The sequence below is a fragment of the Felis catus genome, chromosome E1 (assembly GCF_018350175.1).
Source record: "Felis catus isolate Fca126 chromosome E1, F.catus_Fca126_mat1.0, whole genome shotgun sequence".
Taxonomy (NCBI): domain Eukaryota; kingdom Metazoa; phylum Chordata; class Mammalia; order Carnivora; family Felidae; genus Felis; species Felis catus.
The window spans coordinates 23,432,101-23,457,381 of record NC_058381.1 but is presented as its reverse complement, the minus strand read 5'-3'; the positions used below and the strand labels follow the sequence as shown (position 1 = coordinate 23,457,381).

Below are 25,281 nucleotides of genomic sequence, written 5' to 3'. Positions count from 1 at the left end.
TAAAGAACAACTTACTAATCTCATTACTTGAAGGAGAATAAAACACAACAAAGCAGGAAGACTGACTACACGATATGGGAGAATTACTGTTCTTTTATAGTAGAGATCAAAGATACCCTCCTGGGACCTCAACCTCAGAAGTCACCCAGGGGAAATGAGCTGAGTCACCTACATGTTGACAATCAGAGTGTCTGTCAAGTTGCCCAGGGACCAGGCTGCTTTGGCCCGGACATTCAGAGATTTGTCTTGAAGTGACATCAATATTGCATTCGCTGTGTCTGCAACAAATATGACATCCTGTAAGAGAAAATAAAACACTGTAGTTACTTTGGGAGCTCACACTGCCTTAGAAATTCTGAAATTTATTTTCAGACAATGATATAAGCCTTTACCACAATTTCTATTTGAAAATCAAAATTTATTTACTCAATTTACTATTCTACTTATTATAATGTGGACACTCATTAAAACCCCAGGGGAAGGTCTTCTGGGATTTTGGTATGTGCCATGCACACCCGAGGGGCCTATGGATTTTGCTCTTGTTGAACATCTTATAACCTGGTCTGCGACAGTGATCCATGAATTCTGTGCTTAGACTGATTTCCACCTTGGGAAATGACACTAACAATGAAATGCATTTCTAAAACACATCCTATTCATTACACACTTCACAGTGAGATGTCACAACTAAGAGTGAAAAAGAAATTTATTCGCTTCTTAGCCAAAACTCTACATCAGCTTTCTAAATTATTATTATCCCATGGCAATATCCCACTTCCTTTTTTTTTCAATTATTCATTAATGTAAATCTAGGGTCCTGGGCAGTGTGCTAAATAATTAGAAATAAATGAACTTACAGGCATTACCGTATTTTAGTAGCAATTAAAGAAACTAAGAGCAATTTGGTGTCCCTTACTGTCCAACTCAGAAGCTCTGTATGCACCCAAATCAACACCGCCCTGGCCTATCACAGAGGCAGAGAAGGGCTGTGCAGGCTTGCTCTGACCTGTCTGAGACAGGGGAAAAGCACATAGACTCCAAGGGCCCGCGAGGTCGCCGCTTTCACTAGACGGTTCTTGCTGTCGTTCAGCCCAAGCAGCATGGTGATGCACAGGATTTGCCTGTCGCTCTGTAGTGAGAAAGGTGGGTGGAGGGAAAGTGAGAAAGAAAGAACCATGAGCCACTGTCCTCAACACGCGACTGGGACGTGTCTGCATCTGAACACAAGGGAGACCTTGAGGCTACCTTAGCAGAGAGCAGAGGGGCAACGCGGATCCAGGTATTGGGTGAGTGCCTGCTTGGTGCTGGGCACACACAGCACCTGTGACCATTAACCTTTCCCACTGTGTGAGTTAGGTCACCGTGTTCTCCTACTTCCTGAAAGCAGCCTCTTTATAAAAGCTAATTCATGCAAATGCCACTGAGGACTAAAGAAGGGGAGCAGCCTGAATATACATGTGGTGGGCACTGGCCAAGTACTGCTCACACTTCGTGTTATTACTCACATTGTGCCCATTTTATAGATGAGAACACTCAGGGTTAGAGATGTTAAGAAAATCAGGGAGTGGAGTGGAAGAGATAAACCCAGGTCCTCCTAACTCTTGGTTTTGAAGTCTTTCTGAAACGTCTCTTCCAAGCCTCCTCCCTCACCTGCCTTCCGAGGACAGGGAAGAAAGGCTCCCCTGAGACATTAAGATTTGAAGTGTTTCCACCGCCCTCACCCCACACTCAAGCCAGGGATGATGCTGAATACCGGCTCAAGATGACAACGAATCTGAATCAAACTCAAGCTCTGCTGCTCGGGGGCACCACGTAAGGTGAGAAAACACTCCTGGAGTTACCGGCAGGCTGCTGAAGGCTTCGGGCAGGATGGAAGACAGGGCGTCACAGGTGCTCGCCTGCAGGGTCGGGTGCTCTGAGTTCTGCAGGGCTCTGGGCAGAGGGCCGTTTAGCATCATCGTCCAGAACATCACCACCTGGATCAGGGGCACAGTTACAGCTGTGGCCCCAGACACTATAGCAGAACCAACTTGCCGCTAAGACTACCTCAGGTGGCCCTAGTCATGCAACGTTCTTTAAAGCAGTAGCCTTCGGGGTGCCTGGGTGGCTCAGTTGGTTAAGCGTCTGACTTCAACTCAGGTCACGATCTCGTGGTCTGTGAGTTCGAGCCCCGCGTCGGGCTCTGGGCTGATGGCTCAGAGCCTGGAGCCGGCTTCGGATTCTGTGTCTCCCTCTCTCTCTGCCCCTCCCCCATTCATGCTCAGTCTCTGTCTCAAAAATAAATAAACGTTAAAAAAAAAATTTAAAGCAGTAGCCTTTTGTCAATGCTTCCGCTAGTCCTTGCACAGCAGGGGAAGGAGCTTTAGAAAACAACTGCAGGGGCGCCTGGGTGGGTGGCTCAGTCGGTTAAGCCGCCAACTTTGCCTCAGGTCACGATCTTGTCTTTCCCGAGTTCAAGCCCCACATCGGGCTCTGTGCTGACAGCTCAGAGCCTGGAGACTGCTTTGGATTTTGTATCTCCCTCTCTCTCTGCCCCTCCCCTGCTTGTGCTCTGTCTCTCTCCTTCTCTCAAAAATAAGTAAACATTAAAAAAATTAAAAGAAAAAAAAAGAAAACAATGACTGCATCCTTCCACTTTATGGACTAGGAAACAGCTGGCTACAGCTAGGTGGCCGGAGTGATGAGAGTGATGATGATCATGAGGAGGGGCAGGGGGTGATGGTGGTAATGGCGGCCATGGCTCGTGTTTTCCAGAAAGCCTCTCACACGCCAGGCACTGCTCTAAGCTTTACACATATCTACCCATTTCAATCCTCAGTACAACTAAATGAAGTATGTGTCATTATCTCCATTTTCACACAAGGAAACTGAGGCACAAACATATGGTGTAACTTGCTAGTGGGCATTAGGGCCCTGCACAGCCCAGAGGCCATGTGCCAGAGTCTAAAGAGCACCGGATCCAGAGGCAGAGCTGGGGCTGAATCCTTCAGTGGCTGTTTCCCATCTCTGCAACCTTGGGCAAGTCCCTGAACCTAAGTGTTGATTTCTCTTCAATAACACAGGGTGAAGATGTCTACTTGGCAGAGTCTTGGTGACAGTAAAATGTAACACTGTGTGTCAAGTTCCTTGCACAGTGTCAGGTGCACAGTGGAGACTCTTAAATTGAGCACTGGGCTCTCTTGTGGGTACTATGAAGATTTACCTTTTTTTTTTTTAATCTTTATTTATTTTTGAGAGAGAGACAGAGTGTGAGCAGGGGAGGAGCAGAGAGAGAGGGAGACACAGAATCCGAGGCAGGCTCCAGGCTCTGCTCTGAGCTGTCAGCACAGAACCTGATGTGGGGCTCGAACTCACAAACTGTGAGATCATGACCTGAGCTGAAGTCGGACGCTCAACCGACTGGGCCAGCCAGACGCCCATACCTCACTTTTATTAAAGCTCTCAAGGTAGGCATCTGAAGAGTACCTTGAACTGTTTCCTTCCCATGCTTTCTAAAAATCCTAGGATTTCAGGTGCATTTGCAACTGTCTGTGGTTTTGGAGTCTCTACTTTCTGCCCCACGAATTTAATCCCAAGTTTTGCCATGTGTCCCACACATCAATTCTGTCCTCCCCTAAATCCTAGTTTCTAGAAACCCAATCTGGGCCTTCCCCACCCCAAACCAGAAGACTTTAGACAGGTATGCTTGCCAGCCTCCAAGATGGCCCATACAGATTCTTGCCTCCTAATGTTAAGGAGGTGGCCCCTCACCTAGCCCCTGTACAGGCCGACCTGTGTAACCAGTAGGGTGCTGTGGAAATGACAGTGTGAAACTTCCAAAGCTAGGGTGGGATGCCTGGGTGGCTCAGATGGTTAAGTGTTCAATTCTTCATTTCAGTTCAGGTCATGATCTCACAGTTCATGAGTTCACACCCCAAGTCAGGCTCCGTGTTGATAATGCGGAGCTTGCCTGAGGTTCTCTCTCCCCCTCTCTCTGCCCCTCCCCTGCTTATGTGTTCTCTCTCTCAAAATAAATAAATAAACTTAAAAAAAAAAAAACAACCCAAAACGAGGTTATAAGAATACAGGGGTGCCTGGGTGGCTCAGTCGGTTAAGCGTCTGATTTCAGCTCAGGTCATGATCTCACGGTTTGTGGGTTTGAGCCCCATGTCAGGTTCTATGCTGACAGCTCAGAGCCAGGAGCCTGCTTCGGATTCTGTGTCTCCCTCTCTCTCGGCCCCTCCCCTCCCTCACACTGTGTCTCTCTCTCTCTCTCAAAAATAAATAAACATTTAAAAAAAAAAAAAAAAGAACACCACAGCTTCTGTCTTGCTCTGTCTTGATTCTCTTGCTATGGGGGAAGCCAGCTGCCATATCCACAGGACACTCAAGCAGCCCTCTGGAGAGTTCCTTGTGGGAAGGAAGTAAGAGAGGCCTGCTGCCAAAAGCCAGCACTAACTTGCTAGGTATGTGAGTGAGCCGTGTTGGAAGAAGATCCTCAAACCCCTGTCAAGTTCAGTTGACTGCAGCCCCTGCCAGCATCTTGACTACAGCCTCAGAAGGACAAAGCTAAGCTACTCCCAATTCCTGAGCCACAGAAACTATGTGAGAGAATATATATTGTTGTAAGCTGCTAAGTGTTTTGGCTAATTTACTACTCAGCAACTGACAAGTAATATAGAAAGTATATCTCTTTTTTACAAATGAAAAAACCTGAACGTGATGCCTACAGTCATTTGACCAGCAGGGGGAGAAGTCCAGGTGCAAACCCAGGTCTGTCTGAGCAAAGCTCAACTCCTCTCCCTGTGAATGGTGACGTTTCAGCTTGAGTGACAGTCTCAGGAAAGGACTAGGGCTAGATATTCTTAATTGCTTGCAGGGATGATGGACATTGCAAAGGGAAAAGAATGGGCAGGATGAAGAGGGCAGAAGGTAAAAAACACCACTAATGTTGAGTTGACTTTGCTTTTGGCACCAAGCAGAAGCCCTTTTTGGTAGGGTCACGTGTTCCTCCTCCAAAGAACTGGCGCAGTATGGAGACAACAGAAACAACCTAAGGTCACAGGAATTTACTAGGAATCCTGGAGCGGGGTGGTGAGGGAGTTAAGGGAATCAACATCTATCAAGCACCTACTATTTGCCAGCAGCCTTACATTTTATTCAATCTAGTTACAGATTATTATTCCTCTTTATGAGGAAACTGTGCTCACACATCCATTAATGTGCTACCTACATTTGCTCTCATGTCTTCGGATTCCAAATCCTTGGCTCTTCCCACCATTCTAGTCTACCTCTTGGGCAGGATGAGGTTTTATGCGAAAGAAATACTGGTTTTTCAATTGCTGGCTGTACATTACACACAATCTGACCACATACTGAACTGCAAATAAACAGAAATGCAAATAAATCTTATTCATGCTAGTCTCCTGTCATCACATATCATTAGCTGTAGTTTTTGACTGGAAGAAACTACACCGTTTACTTCACTTCATCACTGAGCCTCACAACTGACTGCAGCACTAGGAGAGCACTGAACAACGTGTACTTACCATGGTGACTGGCACTCTCTGGTCAGGAGCTATGGTAGAATCTGGTTTATACTGCTGTATTAAGCCTGTCCCCAGTTCTTCCAGAAGCTGCCAAGGCAAAAGAAATATAGATTATCAAAGCAGATTTGATAATCCGAATTACGGAGGCAGAAAACCTCACTTGTTTGGAGACGACCTCAAATCAAAGGGAAAAATAGTTTCCAACCGAATTTTCTTTCTTCTTTCAGTAACTCTGACATCAGAGGCATTCTTTCAGGAGCAAAACCACCAGAAACATATTGTTTATTTATTACCAAATGAATTCTTTGGGTTTCTCTGGCGAGCTGAAAATGAAGGAATGTATGACTTTCCCTACCTGATACCCCTTTAAGAAACCTCAGAACTGACAGACATAGAACAGAGGGAAGAACATAAAGGAAGAGAAGAAAATAGCAGGTGGCTTTTCATCAAAGTTACCTTTGCTCCATGAAGCTGAATAGATGGATCTGCTTCCCCCATGCACTTGCAAATCACCTCTCCAAGCTCCATTAAGTACACTTGAGCCATTGAAAAGTAGCCCTTGGCCAGATGAGCTAACACCTGCAAAGAGAACAGAGGAATAACCTCAAGACCTAAATGCAGGGCTGCAATATCCAGAAAAGTGTTTTCATATTTCAGAAACCACTCACATTTAACAAGGGGTAGGCAGGAATCTGATGTTGAATGAAATGAACAACCATAATCTTTATTTTATGACTGAAATCAGTTAACTCTATCATGTAACTTCACGGTGCTTTATAATTTTTGAAATGTGTTTCATTAAGGTTGTCAATACTATTCAAGCCTGGGAACAATTTTCTGAGGCAGGTACTAACTGAATATTTCAGCTAAAGAAGCTAAGGCTAAAAAAGTTAAAGGTTAAAGGACATGTTTAATATCAACCACACAATCAGCAGCAGAGCCCAGGACCAAACCCATGTCTCAGATCACAGCCGAGTACCAAAGAAGCGAATAAATTAATCTAGGGTTGTTTTCTTCCTGTTGTCTCTAAGCAGACAGAAGATGGAAGAGAAGTTATGGAGAATTAAATATTGAAAGTCTCAGAAATCAAAGCTTAACTGTACAACGTCTTTCAGAATTACTGTACAATCCAGCATACCCAACTTGTCACCTAAAAACTATGGTCACTAAAGTGACTTGCAACAAAAGGGAATAAATGTGACATTTACAACCAAGTCTTCTCCTAACCGCCGCCAAAACCAAAACAACAAAGCACTCACACCTAAAACACAGGTCTCTAACACCACTGACCTGCGGCTCAGTTATATGTTATTTTCATAGACTCACTCCTCACAATCAATGCTTTGAAAGAAGAGTGATTACTTCCATTCTAGAAATGAGGAAACGAAACCTCCTACCTGTAAGGCCTCCAATCGCATGGGGGATGGTTCATAGATGCTCCCCGCTGCACAGCCAGCATCGCTACTGGAACAGGACTCCTCCTTGGGCAGTACAACAGTGGAAATGCAAAGTCGGATGAGCCAGCAAGGCTCTGAAGACCCCTTAGGGGAGCTAACTGAAGCCTCTTCCAAAAAGGGTCCCGAGGGGGCTTTCTTCCACCAATCAGGAGCGCTGAGGTGAGGAGTTGCTGAATTGCTATTGCTGAGTCCGGAAGAGCAGGGCTGTTGTAAAAGGAGCTGGACTTCAGGTAGAGGCGCGTGAGTGGACACTATGGCTCCCAAGAGAGTGAGGCTTGACACTCGAACATTCACATCTGTCAAAGTTGATGGGAATCACTATCACTGCGGGAACAGCTATCGCAAGGATCACAATTATGCCCGCAGACAATGAAGAATGATGGCGTCCTCGTGTAACCTGAATCCAATGAAACCTCCAGACCCAACTTCCAGTTTATAGAAATACATGGGACAGAAACAGAATTTAAACAACACTGTAGGGGCGCCTGGGTAGCTCAGTCGGTTAAGCGGCTGACTTCGGCTCAGGTCATGATCTCGCGGTCCGTGAGTTCGAGCCCCGCGTGGGGCTCTGTGCTGACAGCTCAGAGCCTGGAGCCTGTTTCAGATTCTGTGTCTCCCTCTCTCTGACCCTCCCCCGTTCATGCTTTGTCTCTCTCTGTCTCAAAAATAAACGTTAAAAAAATAAATAAATAAAAATAAAATAACACTGTAAAGAACGTATCTGGCAAACTGAGAAGGTAAAACAGGCTTTAAGACAACGGTCTTGGACTCTTCCCCAAATCAGCGTGGTGAAAGAACAAAAGGGTGATGGGACTACTCTAGATTAGAAGAGACTAAACTGACATAATAATGACACGAAATGCATGAACCAGGAATGAACCCAAGTCCTCACAAAAAGGAAGGGAAGACTTTTTGAGATATATGGTGAAATGTGAATGTGGAGTAGATACGAAACAATATTATGGAATTGATGTGGATTTCTTAGGTGTGAGAATGGGGATGTGTTTTTTAGGAAATTGTCTTTGTTCTTGTAAGATGCATGCTGAGGTATTCAGGATGAAATATCGTGTCTGGAGTTTACTTTCTTTTTTTAAATTTTTTTATGAAAACAAAAAAATTCTTTAACATTTATTTATTTTTGAGAGACAGAGACAGAGCACAAGCAGGAGGGGGGGAGAGAGAGAGGGAGACAGAGAATCCGAAGCAGGCTCCAGGCTCTGAGCTGTCAGCCCGGAGCCCGACGTGGGGCTCGAATTCACAAACAGCGAGATTGTGACCTGAGCCGAAGTCTGACACTTAACCGACTGAGCCACCCAGGTGCCCCAGAAGTTTACTTTCAAATGGTTCAAAAATATACCTATTTATACACACATATGTATACACATGTATACAGATACATGCAGAGACAAAGCAAATATGACAAATGTTAATAACTGTTAAGTCTAGGTAGAGATATGCACATGTTCACTGTACTATGCTTTCAAGTTTCTGAGGGTTTGACCATTTTATTCATGAAAATGCTGAAAGACAAAGCCAGACACTTGGGAGGGACGTGAGACATGGTCCACTCCTCTCAGTTTACAGATGAAGAAAAGCTGGTGCAGCGGAATGAGCAGGGGACTGAGCCCAAAGACCTGAGTTGTTTCAATCTTACTTCTGCCACTGACATGAGAGACGTCAAAGGCAAGATTTATCTTTCCCATTTTACACATTGGTGAAACAAGTGAACTGGACCGTGATGTCCAGTGATACATGTGTATACATTATCATCTCCTTTAAGCCTTATAAAAATCTTCCGAGGTAGGTCAACGTCTTCCTGTTAGGAGGAAATGACGGTTCTGACAGAGCCACAGTTATGAGATGGAGGAAATGGGAATGGGCTGCAGACCCTCAGCCTGACTCCAGGTCTAGTACCCCTCCCATGACGTCACAGAAACATCACTGCTGCCTTCAAGAACTCTGACTGAAAAACTTATCAGAATGTGGTCTGGATAACAGACCACATAGTACTTTCATTGCCTGCTTGCTAGCAAAAGAAAAACAAATGTTCTCTAGGCAAATGTTTATAGCACAGATATATCACGTGTGGGAGTAAGTCAGGAAATAACAAGAAATAAGACTCTGCAGTAAGTGGGGGAGTTGAAGTTCTGGAATTTTATCTAAACTGCAGAGGAGATAATCTTACAGCAGTTATGTTTTATATTCCAGTTTTTCTTTCCAAAGAGAGGATGATGTCTATGTGATTGTCCACACATCCTTACTTCTGCCTTAAGGATAGAAACTACGTATTGTGTGCCAGAGCACTGCCCCCCCTACCCCCCCAGCGCCGGCCCCCTGCACTTGGCTCAACCAGAATTCTAAAGTCACTACACTGCAGCAGCAAAGAACCACTAATCTTTACAATTAATTCTCCAGCTCACTTCTTCCAGGTGTCCACTGGGGCTTCTGGGGTCAAAAGCAGGCTTCTACCAATAGCTGCTTTCCCTGAAAACTTGAGAATGAGTAGAGATACCTTAGAGCTGTAAAAATGCTCTCAATATTTTTAAAACTAATAATCTAGATTTGATTGATACAAAAGAGCAATCGATTTTAAACTACCACCAACCTTTGTGGCGGATATAAGGCTTTATCTGGTTCCAGACTTTGGTCAACAGGCTGAGTTTCAGACGGTTGTAAGGTGAATTTGATACTAAATTTGCAAGGCACTGCAAAAGACAAGAATAGCCCATCAATAGGCCTGATTAAGCCACAGCACAGACACAAAATGTTATAGCATTTAATTAAAAAAGAAAAGTCTATGAAGACTCATTTGAAAATCAGTTTTTTTCTTTTTTGTCCTTTTTTTAGGGGACTTGCACTTGTGTTCTCACTGGTACAACTTAATACTAAAAATATGGGAGTATTTTTAGTAAATCATTTATTTGGATATACAAAGAGTATAGGTAAGATCAAGCGAGGAGGCACAATAGGATAGCTTTTTTTTTTTTTAATAGAATAGCTTTAAATAAAACAAATAGGAAAACTTTAAATAAAATTGTTACTTCTATTCTTAAGTCAAATTACTTTTGGACAATGTAAAACATTATACAAGATCGAAACAGAGAAAACCCATCCAGAACCCGTTGATAACTTGGCATGCTTACCTTAATTATCTGAGTGAGGGTCTGTGAGGATGACTCCGCCACCAAAGCTAACAAAAGACATCTGTGTAACTCTCTAATGCTGGATGCGATCATCACGGAGAAGGGAGTAAAAGCCCTTCTGTGGTCACTGGTGTCTTCAGCAACAGAAAGAAACTGCTTTGAGCCTTCCAAGATGGCGGATAAAACTTGCAGAGCACACGCACGTGTCTGAAATTTCAGAATGATTCACCTTTATTAGTTAATAATCAGGAGTCAAATCCCCTTCTTCCTATTTTTGTTTTTAATTTTTGAAGTATTTAGGATCATTTTTTTTTTTCAACGTTTATTTTTGGGACAGAGAGAGACAGAGCATGGACGGGGGAGGGGCAGAGAGAGAGGGAGACACAGAATCGGAAACAGGCTCCAGGCTCCGAGCCATCAGCCCAGAGCCTGACGCAGGGCTCGAACTCACAGACCGCGAGACTGTGACCTGGCCGAAGTCGGACGCTTAACCGACTGCGCCACCCAGGCGCCCCTAGGATCATTTTAATTAGAAAATTAGAGGCAATAAGATTATCTATCAGGTCCTAAAAGTAGCCATGAACTAGGCCACTTGCACCCTCACTTTAAAAAAACTTCTATCACATTGCTGTTAGGTTTTCTTACAGGAAGGAGTAAGTCTAAGCTACATGATAATATAAAACCCTGAAATCATGAACATGAGAATAACTTAAAAGATTAGAAGTCTAGTTTATTCAAGCATAAGGCCAAGTAAAAAGAGAGAACTAAATAGCTCGTGGGGTAGGAAAAAAAATACCCAAGTCTAGAGTCTGTTTCACACCAAACATGCGACACTGAAGCATCCATGAGTGCTCGAAGTTAATTAAACAGTATATTAGGAACTTTGTGCACATTCAAGTTGGCAGGCATCATTAGTGATCCAATTTTTCAGAAACAGTCTTAGGTACAGAAAATAATACTGCCTGTAGTGAGAGTATTTGATAATCAAAGAAAGGAAAACTATTAACTATAACCTTATGGAAGGAAAGGAAAATATGTGCACCTTTGTCAATGGTCTGCTGTACTTGTCAGGAAAAGTGTCAATGAAGCAAAATTTTGTTTATAAGATTAAAGCATTACTTTCAATTGGTACTCTGATGATTCCGTGGTATTAAAAATCAGGAAAGAGGGGAGCCTGGGTGGCTCAGTCAGTTAAGCATCCGAATCTTGGTTTCGGCTCAGGTCATGATTTCGCCGTTGTGGGACTGAGTCCCATATCTCTCTCCCTCTCTCTCTGCCCCTGTCCTGCTTGCACACACTCTCTCTCAAAATGATTAAATAAACATTAAAAGCAAGCAAACAAAAAATCAGGTAAGAAAAAAATAAAAAGAAAGCCAATTTAACCATAATGGAATGCAGGTGATAAATGTAGGACCAGTTATATAATACTGTACCCTCTTTGGCTAGCCCCCCAAAATACCAACTAAATACTTCCAGATATTTAAAAAGTGGGGAATCAACATTATAATTCTAATCTAAATATTTGCTCACCATGAAGCATATCTGAGTTTGGTGTGAAAAAGGTTCTCCAGAAAATCTTCAATTATATCATCTCCAAGTAACTAAGGAATAAATCATTTCTGCGCATCTTTTGTAGAGTGGGCTCACAAACAAAAAACTAAAGATTTACCGCTCTGAGAATAAATTTGTAGTATGACAATATAAGTCTTCAGAATCAAGCATAATCATTTAAGTTAGGAAGCTGACAACGTATTAGGAAATTTTGTGTGTGTGTGTGTGTGTATGTGTGTGTGTGTGTGTGTATGGGTGAGAGGGTGAGAGAGAGAGAGAGAGAGAGAGAGAGAGAGAGAGTGAGAGAGACAGCAAGCGAGAAAGAACTCAAGTCACAAGTCAGCTGACCCAACAAAAACTTAGATAAGGGGCTGCCAAACTTTTTCTGCAAAGGACCAGTAGCACCTACTTTATATTTTAGACTTTGTAGGCCACAGCCTCTGTTGCAACCACTCAGCCATGACAAGACAGATGCTAAATAAAGAATAAATATGACTATATTCCAATAAAATTTTACTTATGGACAATGGAATCTGAATTTCATATAATTTTCACATGGCATGGAATGCCATTTTAAAAAGTTTTTTTTTTAACAACAATTTAAAAGTATAAAAGTATTCTTAGCTCATGGGTCATACAGAAACATAGTTTGCCAACCCCTGATTAGATGGCAGGTCTGAATAAAGGTATGCTATGCTGAACCTCCATTTCTTTATAAGGCAGTTAAAAAATCATGATTCCCACAGGTGACAAAGCAATTACAATTTAAAACCAACTTGTGGAAAGAAATGAACTGATATTCAAAAGCCAAAAGTTTTTAGCCTCATTAACTTTGGTACCCTAAGAGGTAAAAGTATCCATGACCATCACAAATGAAAACAAAAGGAAAGTCACTGAAATATATCACCGAGGTAGGAAATCTATGAAAAATATAATACTATATCACATGATATTTCTCATAGGTCTGATTTAATTTCCTTTAAACCTTGTTTAATAGATCTCTGTTGCTAAAAAAAAAAAAAAAAGCTACTTATGACACTGAATCATTCAAGTTCTGCTTCACTGATTCTTACATCAATATTTAATATACTATTTACCAGTTCTGATCAGCACTTTCAGCAGAAATTACTGATGTGCAAGCAAATCTTAAGAGGGGCAGCTCTCCAGAGAACTCATTTTGTTAAGTTTTTATTGTCTGAATATTTACAATGATGGATGAAGACTTTCCAATCTGATAAACATCAGTGTGCTCTGTTTCACCAGGGGGTAGTTTCACTTCCTTGGACATGAAGACTTGTTCAAAGGTAATGAAACAGGAAAACACTTTCCCCTTTTTGCTACTTATGGATGTGGCAGAAACGTTTGCAGAGGTAGCTCAGTTAGTCCTTAGTTTTTCCTTTTTTTATGTTTGGTCTCAATCTTCCTGGGAGGATGATAAAGAAGTCGTGGCTGGGAGTGGGTAGCAGTGAGGTTTCAATGTACTTGGTTGTTCCCTTCTTTAGCTTTGTCCCAGGACTGATTATTCCGCACACATGTTCAAGGTTAACTTTATTTGATCACACTCCTAAAGTTGGTTGCCTTTAGGGTGGGGGCATTTGAACACTGTGTCGGGGTCTCTAGATTTGGAGATATCCAAGTCAAGGCCATCTGTTCTTCGTCGGCCATATAAGGGAAAACCCGACTACCTACCAGTTCATGATAGTTACAAACCTGCTTTATTCTCTTTCCTTATAGGGCTATTACTCTAGATTTTGATTTGTTTCCACATTTCATAGCTCTCCAAAAGAGAAATAAAAAATCATGAAATTTGAAAATTGGGATAGTTCTCAAGGTACCAAGAAAGTTTGTCCCATAGTTTGTTCCCTAGATCAAGTCTTGCTATAGCCACATAATCTACCCTTTTAACACCCAAAGAAATCCTATAGAAGAAATTCATAAATTAGTCATGGTATTTTTATTGATAATTTGCTCTGTGCCATCTGGAAACATACAGGATGTGCTTTCTGAAGCATATTTCCAACATGTAAAAATATGACCATTTCCCAAGTACTGCCCACTGCCAAATCCTAAAGGAAATTTCTAAGTTTTCTCCTTTGGAATTAATCACTCTAACATTTCATACTGCAACTTCCCGAAAGTAATCTATTGCCAGTGTTCTGAATGAAGAGTCCAGTCCCCTTCCTTCTGTCCGTTTTTCTTTGGAAAGTTTCTCAGCATATCAATAAAAACTGTGCTTCCAGTTGAATCTACCCTAGGTCATACCAGAGCTGCCATGAACTTGAAACTGTCATCACTGTGCACTTCAGCAAGATGCACTACTGTCATGTTTCAGGCATCCAACTCTATACTTACAACGAGCCTTTGAGCAGATGACCACTCAGCTTTTACACATGACTATACCTTTTAATCTAGCTCTGATCAACGATTGCTGCTCCATTGCATTTATGTGAACTTTTAAGTTTTGCACACAACTTTCTAGGAGTCTTTGTAAAAAGTCTCTCTCACTGACATCACCGACCACAACACTTGCTTCTAGCACGTGTCTTGGTGCACAGGGACAGTTTGCAGAGGTGTGTACTAAGGCTCACTGTGGACCATGATCACACTTCTTTACACCTTTCTAACCTAAAATCTGTGACAAAGCTCTGGCTACAATCATTTCACTTGCCATTACATGGAACTGACAAGTTCTACTCATTACTTTGATCTTTCTAAATCCTACAAATGATGACTGCTTTTCCATTTCTCCAGGACCTTCATGTCCTGGAGCTAGGACATCTCCAGAAGGAAGTTCTATACGTTTCCTTTTCATCACATTTCTTGCATTGCATTCATCAAAGTTAAAGAGCAAGACCATATCTAAAAGGTACCCAAATCAAGGAGGACCACTTTGCAGCATGTAAAATTTCTCATGGCACTCTAAGGCAAATGTAAACATTAAAAACTATAAAGACATAAACACCATGACACAGATTTCAATCCACTTTCATGAGATCCAACTCCATAACCTCTCTGTACTCATATCCCAAACTCATACGTTCGCTGTCCCCTTGGCTGGGCAGCTGCAGTGCGGGTGGTTTACCTAGCCTGCCACTTACTCCACAGGACGATCTCCTCAGCTCCTGCTGGCAGCTCCCCGCAGCCGGAGGCTTTTCTTTTCTTTTTTTCTTTTTTTCTTATTTATTTATTTTTGGGGGAGGCTTTTCAAATGTATGTATTTTTTAACCTTTATAGTATTTTTCCTTTCACTTACAAGAATGGCTTCAGTACTGACTTATTTGTCACCCCTTATTTTCCATTTTTCTTGCAGGTTCTCATTTGCTACTGATTCAGTTAATCTGAAAATTTCCTGCTGGTATAACTACTCAGGATATTGGATGTTTGAAATTTTTGTGCTTAACTGAGGCCTGTTTATTTTTTTCACCCTGTAAGAACTTTTGAAGGGTCACCCACAAGTTTTCTTATGTGTTCTTATCATAGACATTTTTCTAAGCTTTATGTATTCTTCGTAACCATTATGGACGAAGATATTCCACTGAGTGTTTAAACTGCTTTTGATTTTTTCCTATTATAAATCCCATGGCAATCAACATTCCCATAAAAGGGAAAGAACCACGGCTGTCTCAGTGCAGCTCCAAAGGGATACAGAGGCTACAAGTCAGTGAGCTCAGGCTCCAAGCAAGCCCTAGGCAGCAGGGCCCCTAGTGTGAGCGTTCTCAGCCTGCTACTCACATATGCCCGTGTTCTGTCCTCCTGCCTGTCCTGTGGTTCTCGAGTCAGGAGTTGGATTGTTAGTAATGAGAGCTGTGTTCAGATGAGACCAGATAAGGCAGGGAAAACAACAAAGACTTTCCTGGTATTATGCTCAGAATTTAAGTGCTTTTACCTTTGGAGAAGGATCTTTTAACGTAAGCGTCATCAGGGACACTGACTGAGGGCTTCCAAGCTCGGGTGTATCAGGAACAAAGGCTGACCAGTAGCCATAAAGAACTTTTTTTTCTATTGATTTTATAGTAGAAAGAAAACAAGCTAATGCTCCTTGGCGAACTTTGGCTTGGTAAGACCTATCCAAGAGAAGGAAGAAAAAAAGTCTTTAAAAAATACAAACATGAAATTCTATTTATTCCAGCCAACTCACATGATGCACTAAGAAACTCAACTTTCTGAATAAACCCAAAAGTAAATATGCCAACGTGACAGTTGAAGAAATAGTTTTCAAAATGCAATCAAAACATGCTAAAGCAATTTGTTTACATAACAAGTTAATACAGTAAACAATATAAAACACAACTAGACAGAAAATAAGAGGGCAACAGCTTGGCATCAGGAGTAGTGAGTATGTGCCAGGCACTGTGCTGAGGCTGGCAGACATAAAGCCCGCCCTGCCCCCAAGGAGCCTGCGAGGGGCAGAGACAGACGGACAGTTAAAGAGACAACTGCAGGGCATTTTGATCGATGCTAAGGTGGAGATACACCAAAGGGTCACAAAGAAGGCACCAAAGCCAGAATTGGGGAGCAGGGGCGCTAGTAAGAAAAGGCTTCTCAGAGGACATGATTGCTGAGCTCGTACCAAAGTGGAGTAGTGGTTAATAAGAAGGCACACAAAGTGGAAGAAAATTCCAGGCAGAGGAACAACATGTACAAAGGCAGATGAAGGGGACAAGGCAGATGTAGAGTGACACAGAGCCCAGCATAAATGAATCTTCAAATTAAATCTTGTGTAGCAGTCAGGTTTTTAAGCAAAGTTATTAACTTATGTGCACCTGAGATTAGAAGGCGTAACAACATAACAAAATACTACTACCTCATTTTACTCTGCATGCCTCCTTCAGCATCCGAATAGTCAGACTCACTACTGCTGACCTTTTTCCAACTGGCAGAACGGAAGCGGGTGGAGACTCGGTCTCTTCCTGCCATGCTGCTTCCCTCTACAGGCAAACTTCGGACTCCCAGGGAGGAGGAGCAGGGAGTGCTCCCCTCACGCAGGTTCTCTTTGCCTGAGCCAGTGATGGGGGCTGCTTCTCTTTCACCACCGGATTCTTCCTCTTCCTCTTCTTGCTGGATTTTCCTTGATTTTACTTTTGATTTCTTCTTTTTATTCTGATTTTAGGAGCAAATGAAAACATACATATGAGAGCTATTGGTACTTTCTCATTTGATAATTACTAAATATGTCCCCAACACGTAGTCTGAAGAAAGAAGAAAAGAGGAGAGGAGAAAAAAATGGCACTTACTTAATACTCTGTGTGTCAGGTGCTGTGCTAAGTGCTTACACACACCCTACTGGACTACAGGAAACAAGGCATGACGTATGTACAACAGAGCCATACTGGTAGCCTGGGTTTAAATTCTACCTCTGTGACTGTGGGCAAATCATTTCACCTTCCACTTAGCTTGAAGTTCCTGATCTGTGAGTATAAGGCTAATGCCACTTTCCTTGCACAGTTGTGAAAGCATTCAGCAGCAACAGATTTCAAGTCTATAGAAAATGACTAGAGTGACAATTTTCTCAGTTCTTCCAGATAAGACCCATAGCTAGCACCACTCTAGATGTAGAAGAGAGACGTTAATCCACTATATACAATGCACGGTTTAGGTCACTGAGGCTTTGTAGATAGTAAGTAAGAGCCAGTTTCTTTCTTTTCTCCTGCTTCCTTTCTGACATCCAAATATCTTTGGAATCTAGGCCTCCCTCTGCATTCTCAAGGTCCCCTGAATTTAAGAAAGGAAGGTCCTCATCACTTCTATTTTGTATTATTAACATAGCCCCAGACTCACACCTTTTACTTGCTACCACAGTGATGTTTCCTAGATGTGTATCTGATCATATCACTCCCCTATATAAGAGTCTTCATCTCTGCCACCTGTAAGATAAAAACTAACTCCTTAGCATACTATAAAAGACCCTTATGATTTGGCCTCTGCTATCTACTTGTCCCAGCCTTCTCCTGCACGCACCTGACACTCTAGACTACTGGTTAACAAATAGGCTGCACACATGCTCATCCTCTATGCCTAGGCACCTTCTGTTTCCTCTGGCGGAAAAAAATAACCAACACTTTCCTTCCTTTTTGTACTCTACTCATTCTTTAAAAAAAAAAAGTTTATTTATTTATTTTGAGAGCGAGAGAGAGAGAGCAAGCAGGGGAGGGACAGAGACAGAGGGAGAGAGAAAATCCCAAGTAGGCTCTGAGTTTCTCCCCTAAACTCCTAAAAACAGAATCTATATCCTTAATGTTTAGCATAATGTCTGGGATGTAGCAAGTATTCAGTAAATGTTGAGTAACTCAATGAGTAGAAGAATTTCGAATTATAAACATTTTATAAGTAATACCGGATACACGTCCAGATATAATACAGTGGCCCATATATCTGTATGCTCTAGGTTCTCCAATGGAAACATGAGGGAGATGGCAACTATATGAACAGGCTGGGAAACCTGGCAGTTGTAACAGAGACCTACAATATTTACCAATTAGCCTTTTGTAGAAAAAGTGGGTTGACCTGTGGTCTCGAGCATTTGGGGAACGAGGATGTGCGGCTTCAGGCGTAAAGTGAATGTCCGCTGCTATAGCTCTTACACTGCCTAGACCTCTTAGAAATATAAGATGTTCTAACCAGTGTTTTCAGCAGTCTGATGAATTTACATTTACTATGCTAAAAACCCAAAACTGAAATCAAATTTAAGGTCAGCCTTTGGCGCAAGTAGGGATGCAAATCACAGAAAATATATATTAAAAACAATCCACAACTTCGTGCTAAGTAAACACAAGCATACCACAGTTGGTCGAGAAGTGTTGGATTCGGATTGCTGCGGTTTGACAGGTGGCCGCCCGTCATACTGAGGAAGCGGAGTGGGGTATAACACCGTGGGCAGCTCTATGTTTAGTCCCGGGAGTCCGTGAAACATAGATTTCTGATGATGATGATGAAGGAAGCGCACACACAAAAACAAATCATAAAACAGAATGATTTGCCATGTTCTGAATCACATCGATGAACCGATTAATGTCTAGAATCTTACTGAAGAAATTCAAAGGGACAGAAAATTGGTATCTTGAAGGTTTAGGGCTTACAGAAGAGTTTAATCCCATCTGGGTGGATCTGGTCTGGTCAGATGAGTTTAAGTTTGATTTTACTTTATTTACTTACCATTTTTATTAAGTTTAAAAATTTATCCAACCTGTTTTATCCGATTATTTTATCTATGATTTTTTTAAACAATCTATCATTTTTATTTCACTTATCCATGTCCACATCTAGCTGTCTATATGGGAGATGGGACAGGGAAAGATTTAAAGTTTTAGTCACGATCAAGGTAAGTTAAAAATGGCTTTGACCCGAGGCCGCTTCCTGGCTGACCTGAAAGGTGGGTCCCCAGAGAGGTACCTTCCCACCGACCAGCAGGCTCAGAAACGAAAGGAGGCAGCCTACTAATTGCCATCTGACTGGCCTGTCTACTTATGTGGGCCAAGAGCCAAAGAGAAGCCCTGGTTCCTCTTTCAAGTACAAACAGGTTTAAGAGGATCTACAATTAAATTGTCTACAGACCATAAGCTATTCGCTTCCTAAGTGAAGATTCATACGTAAAGTTTTAGAATTTTGATGAATTTACTTAAAGCACAGCTTACTGTTTTCAGTTCTTAATTTGACATATGCCTACATATGAACATTTGAACGATCTCCTAATATATACTGCATAAAAGCTAGCTTTAGAGAAATGACATAAAGTGGTCCCTATGCCTGGGGTCTGAGCAGGGAAGACACTCATCGCGATTAGCACTTACCTTTAGCACAGCCAGAAGAGCTCCAAGTTCCTCGGTCTGTGTCAGTTTCATCTTACCCCCATTGAGAAGAGACTGTATACCTTTCAATGCATTTTGTAACAACTGGGGGAGAAAAGAGGCCAAGTTAAAAGGTACAGAAAATTTGGTTATCCAGGGGTCAGCTTCCTAGCACCACCTAGGATGAAGAAGTCTTTCAATGATGAAAAAAATCATGCAACAGGGGAAAAGAAAGAAGATCTAGAGGAGAGATGTGATGAACTACTAATTATTTTCCAGAAGAACAGAGTGTTCTCACTGAAAAGAGTGGTCTTACTGTACATGTTTATAAGCTAGCATGTACAAATGGTGAGCAAGGAGGAAAAAAAAAAACAGGAGGTGTGTAGTGGGAAGGAGGTGATAGGGATGGAAAAGTGGCAGCAGAGATTGGAAGCGGGGAATCTCTATGATACAGCAGCCTCACTAGTTCTTAAAGTCAAAGGAATGTATGTGGGAACAGGTTTCTAGAGGGCAATTCTGATCGAGATTGATCTTTTGACTCAGCATTCTCATTAAGAAATAGTCCTTGGGTGCCTGGCTGGCTTAGTCGGTAGAGCATCCAACCCTTGATCTCAGGATTATGAGTTCAAGCCTCATGTTGTGTGTAGAGATCACGTAAATAAATAAAACTTAAAAAAAAAAGATACTGTCCTTAAAAAACACTCCCCACACAGAGAGGATTTGGAACATAGCCTTTTTCTGAAATAGTGGAAACACTGAAGAAACTTCAATGTCCATCTGTTATGATAATCATTATGTAAGAAGCTAGCCCTCTGCTACATGGGAAACTCAATCATGATAACAGGAAGCATCTGCCAAGCACTTTAAATGATGTATTTCATATACCGCTCATGTAACTGTATCATTCGTCTCATTTGAGAGAAAAAATATATGGAGACTCAAGAAGTTAAGTAACTTGCCCAACGTCTCCCAGCTACAGCAGTTAGAAATGCATGAGGTACATTAATAGGTACTGAAAAGATGCCCAAGAAATATTAACTTTAAAAAAGAGATACAGTGGTAAAAAACAGCATATTTAATATGATCCCATTGAAAAATTATAAAATATAGTCATTTATATACAGAAAAAAATGTCTAGGGGCATGTAGAACAAATTGTTCCAGGTGGTTATATCTGAGCAGGGAACTATAGGGAACTTTCACTACCTCAGATCTGTAAGTTTTGACATATGTCACTCTGAATTTAAAGCATGTTAACAAATTGCCATATCTGCATCAGAGTTTTTAAAAAGAAGTAATACTGCAGATATTGTTGAAATCTCCTTTCCCTTCCATCTAAAAGACTGTTACTAGTCTGAAACTGTATTGCTTTTATAGTCAGGAGGGGAAAAAATACTTTTCTTCAAAAATCTAGAATCACAAAACAAACAGAAACTGTTTTGTAATTTAAACCTGAAAGATATGATTTCCATCTTTGCAGGTTATAAATATCTCACTTATGCCTTTATCTCCAGACAACCAAATTATATTTGGTTGATTCAACAACCAAATTATATTCTTTAGTCACAGCTTCTGTTCAACTATTGCTTCTAGACAGATCTGTAACATTCACAAGATTAGTGGTAGCCCCACCTACCATGCAAAACGTGATATCATCCATATCAGATGATTTTGGAGACTGTAAAGTGGTCAAGAAAGCCTGGAAGCAGATATTTGGGTAGGGTTCCTCCAAGTATGGCTGTCCTGGTACACTAAAACACATACAGAGAAAGTAACTCAAACTCAGTCTCCTTTGACATGGGGCTTGCAAAAGAATAAGAATTAAAAATAGCAGTAATACAGACTAGTGGAGTTGGAATGTACCTTCAGATGAAACTATATTAAGGAAGACTGTGCACTTCGGGTAAGTAACTACGGCTGTGGAATAGCACGTGGCTGGAATGAATACCAAGAAGGAAGAGGGGTTTCCACAGGGAAAAGTTACAGAAGTTTGTAGTGGAAGAAGTATGGAGAAAGAAATCTTTTTTTAGCTCTACTTTTCAATGCGTAGAGGGAAACAATGCACACAGGTCTTGTCTGACTAGAATCACACAGCTGAGCCCGACTCCTCCCCACTGGACAACACCGCAATGGGGAGTCAAGATACATCGGTTCAAGTCTGTGCTCCTCAGTTTCCATTGCACGAATCTACAATTTGGTGGATGGGATTGGTTCCATTTTCTTAGAAGAAACTGGCTTTGATAGAGGCCTCAACAAAGCTTAAATTCATGGCTATATCCTTCTAGAAGACTTAATATGGTTAGAATTTGTATCAACAGAAAACAAAACCTTGACATATTGCATATGTACTGCTCTTTCCCTATTTTAGGGATAAGATCCGAGTCTATTTTTTCCTTTACTTTACCTTTTTAAACAAATACTACTAAAATAAACAATATACGATGATCTTATTAGCAAGGAACATGGGAAACACAAAGTAGGTTATTTTTCTAAGTTGGCTCTGGCTTCAGACATGAGAGGCCCTGTCTCATCACAGCCAGGAGATGTGGCCGGACTCACATACCTGAGACACAAGTTTGCCATGCAGTGCACTGCAGCTCTCCTAGCTTCAGGGTCGGGCTGAGCCGAGTCACTCAACTTCATCAAAATCCCGCTCTTGCCGAGCAAGTCTGGGAGGTACTAGAACAAAATAACAGCTAACGTGCGTCAGAAAAGGCTTCTTGGAAAATTATTACTCTTTAGGTGGGTGTCATTTTTTTTAACTAATGGGCGGTTAAGTCCCAAAAGACTAGCTGCTAGCTAAATCTTTCAAATGGGCATGCAAAGATGTGCCCTGAAACACCAGTAGCGATCATCACTCTCAGCCCAGGTAGCTGCTGAAGCTCTTCAGTCTTGGGTGCACACTGAAGGATGACGATAACAATAGCGGTTCATGTTTAGCGAGTGCCAAGCACTTTACAAGGACTGTCTCACCTCATTCTCAAAGGATCTACCGTATACACGAAGAAATGAGATTCAGGGTGGTTGAGTAAGGGCTGACCAAGGTCACACATCTCATTAATGACGGGATGGAAACCTGAGCACGAGTCTATTGGTTCAGAGCCTGTGTTCCTAACCTTTGGAAGGAAAGGCAGAACACAGTTTAAACTACCTTTTGACATTTTGAGCCATTGCAGTAAACCAGAGCTGCCAGGGCTTGGAGAATCTCCATGTGTGTCCAGGAACTACACTGCTGAATAGCAGAAATAGTATATGCCAACAGGAAATCCAGGTTTTGTTCATCAACAATCACCTATCAATACAGGAAAAAATATGCATCATCTAACTTGTAAAAAAAATACTTTTATCTTTTTCAGACATGTATGCTCATCTGAACCAAGCTATGAAAGAAAGGGCACATGTGTCCATCTTTTTGGTGTCAGAAAGATCAGCTTTAAAGGCTTTGAACGTCTGATCAAGACAGGGCCTTCTCCTTGTCCCAGAGCCTTGCTCACTTCCTCCCCTTTACTCCCTCCACTCAAAATAGAGCCTGGCAAAGTCCCTGCAGCTTTTCCTGGAGCCAACCAGATACTGGTAGCTGTAAATACACAGATATGTAAGACTCAAGCCACTGAAATGGGCTTCTCTACATCATAAATGCTCAACAAACACACTATGAATATAAATGCCTGCTAAATAGCTACTATGTCTCACTATGATGTGGAGCATACAATGGGAAGAGACTGCATATCCTTGTCATCAAGTTTATAATCGTGTTGGGACAAAGGAGGCTAATCGAAGTAACAATTCATGAATAATTGAGATAAACTGTCATCAAAAGCTAGAAAGTTGATTAAGGGCTGTAGGTACCATCTGTGATCAGGAACTTTTCCAACTGCCAGTGCTACAAAGGTAATACATCTGAGAACAGTAAACCTTCAGAAGCTATGGTACCAGTGTGAAAAATTCTGAACTTGAAAACAGCCTCATTTCATTTAGGACATCACAGGTAGCAGACACTGCTTACCTATCAGCACTCATCTCCTCTCTCCTGCTGGCAGAGTTTTGATTTTATTTGGGTACTCACCTCTTGCACATGGGACCTGAGGGTAAATCCTAATTAGCTAAGATACTGGTTCTCTACCAGGGGAAATCTTATTTCCCAAGGAAATGGGAATGTCTGTAGACAGTTTTGACTGTCACAATCAGAGGGATGCTATTGCCTTCTAAGGTAGAAGCCAAGGATGCTGCTAAAATCCTACAATGCACAGGAGAGCCGCCCTACAACTAAGAATCACACAATCCAAAATATCAGTAAGTGTCGAGATTGGGAAACCCTGATATAAAAGTTGAGCTGGGGGGCACCTGGGTGGCGCAGTCGGTTAAGCCTCCGACTTCAGCCAGGTCACGATCTCGCGGTCTGTGGGTTCGAGCCCCGCGTCGGGCTCTGGGCTGATGGCTCAGAGCCTGGAGCCTGTTTCCGATTCTGTGTCTCCTTCTCTCTCTGACCCTCCCCCGTTCATGCTCTGTCTCTCTCTGTCTCAAAAATAAATAAATGTTAAAAAAAAAAAATTAAAAAAAAAAAAAAAAAGTTGAGCTGCACAGTGTAATCATCTAGGGAGCTTAAGCCCTGCAGTTGATTCTAATGTGCAGTCAAGGTTAACCCCTGGTTTCAGTCACCCATGGTAATACTATTCCCTTGATCAGACCTAGGTCTCCCCAGCCAGATATGAGGGGAGGTCTGATGGAGAGTGAGGGGACAACATGCTTCATTCTTTTTTTTTTAATTTTTTTTTTAATGTTTATTTATTTTTGACAGAGAGAGAGAGACAGAGCATGAAGGCGGAGGGGCAGAGAGACAGGGAGACACAGAATCTGAAGCAGGCTCCAGGCTCCGAGCTGTAAGCACAAAGCCTGACGTGGGGCTCGAACTCATGGACCGTGAGATCATGACCTGAGCTGAAGTTGGACACTCAACCGACTGAGCCACCCAGGCACCCCAACATGCCTCATTCTTTTTTTTTTTTAATTTTTTTAAACGTTTATTTATTTTTGAGACAGAGAGAGACAGAGCATGAATGGGGGAGGGTCAGAGAGAGAGGGAGACACAGAATCTGAAGCAGGCCCCGGGCTCTGAGCTGTCAGCACAGAGCCCGACGCAGGGCTCGAACTCACAGACTGTGAGATCATGACCCGAGCTGAAATCGGACGCTCAACCGACTGAGCCACCCAGATGCCCCAACAACATGCCTCATTCTTACAGAGACACAAAATAAATCATTTTTTTGCTTCTGCTGGGGGTTATTTATTTATTTCGCATGGAATGCCTGGAACTGAGGCAGCCATCTTGACTAGGAGAGATGCTAGCTGAGGACAGCCCATACACCGATAGCAGAATGGAAAAATGTCAGGAAGTTTCTCATAAAGTGCCCCTGGAGTGCCTCTCTTGGGGGTTGTGGTATGATATAATTAAAAAAAAAATTGTTTCTAAGCTGTTCTAGGTTGACTTTTCTGTTTCTTGCAGCCAAAAGCAGCCAAAAGGTTACATGGTGCTAATTGTAAATTTTGTGCTAACTACATTCACATCCTCATGTGGCATCTTATGGTAACAGCCTCAATGTCTGAACTGTTCCTAAAAAGATATGAGATTTATTTAGCAAACTGAAAACACTCTGGAGAAAGTAGAGCTACAGCACGGACCTTGTTATAAATAACAAGGGTCTTTCTATCTTTTAAAAAAAAAAATTTTTTTTTAATTTTTATTTATTTTTGAGACAGGGAGAGACAGAGCATGAACAGGGGAGGGTCAGAGAGAGAGGGAGACACAGAATCTGAAACAG

The 25,281-nt window shown here is 42.0% G+C and overlaps 1 protein-coding gene across 5 annotated transcripts in view; it reads right to left on the bottom strand.

The window, feature by feature from the left end:
- Nucleotides 1-25,281, bottom strand: part of HEATR6 (HEAT repeat containing 6) — a 35,931-nt gene that overhangs the window by 6,421 nt on the left and 4,229 nt on the right. For 4 of the 5 annotated variants that reach the window (XM_003996579.5, XM_006940099.5, XM_019817539.3 and 1 more), the window contains exons 3-17: nucleotides 22,614-22,754; nucleotides 22,026-22,141; nucleotides 21,099-21,213; nucleotides 19,467-19,568; nucleotides 18,458-18,595; nucleotides 16,484-16,779; nucleotides 15,566-15,743; nucleotides 10,129-10,335; nucleotides 9,591-9,690; nucleotides 6,926-7,281; nucleotides 5,985-6,107; nucleotides 5,529-5,615; nucleotides 1,842-1,976; nucleotides 1,007-1,129; nucleotides 173-297 (exon numbers count right to left, since the gene is read on the bottom strand). In XM_003996579.5, coding sequence (XP_003996628.1) covers nucleotides 173-297; nucleotides 1,007-1,129; nucleotides 1,842-1,976; nucleotides 5,529-5,615; nucleotides 5,985-6,107; nucleotides 6,926-7,281; nucleotides 9,591-9,690; nucleotides 10,129-10,335; nucleotides 15,566-15,743; nucleotides 16,484-16,779; nucleotides 18,458-18,595; nucleotides 19,467-19,568; nucleotides 21,099-21,213; nucleotides 22,026-22,141; nucleotides 22,614-22,754 — 2,342 coding nt within the window. The remainder of the gene's footprint in view (nucleotides 1-172; nucleotides 298-1,006; nucleotides 1,130-1,841; nucleotides 1,977-5,528; nucleotides 5,616-5,984; nucleotides 6,108-6,925; nucleotides 7,282-9,590; nucleotides 9,691-10,128; nucleotides 10,336-15,565; nucleotides 15,744-16,483; nucleotides 16,780-18,457; nucleotides 18,596-19,466; nucleotides 19,569-21,098; nucleotides 21,214-22,025; nucleotides 22,142-22,613; nucleotides 22,755-25,281) is intronic. The other variant, XM_019817540.3, reaches the window with a different exon arrangement.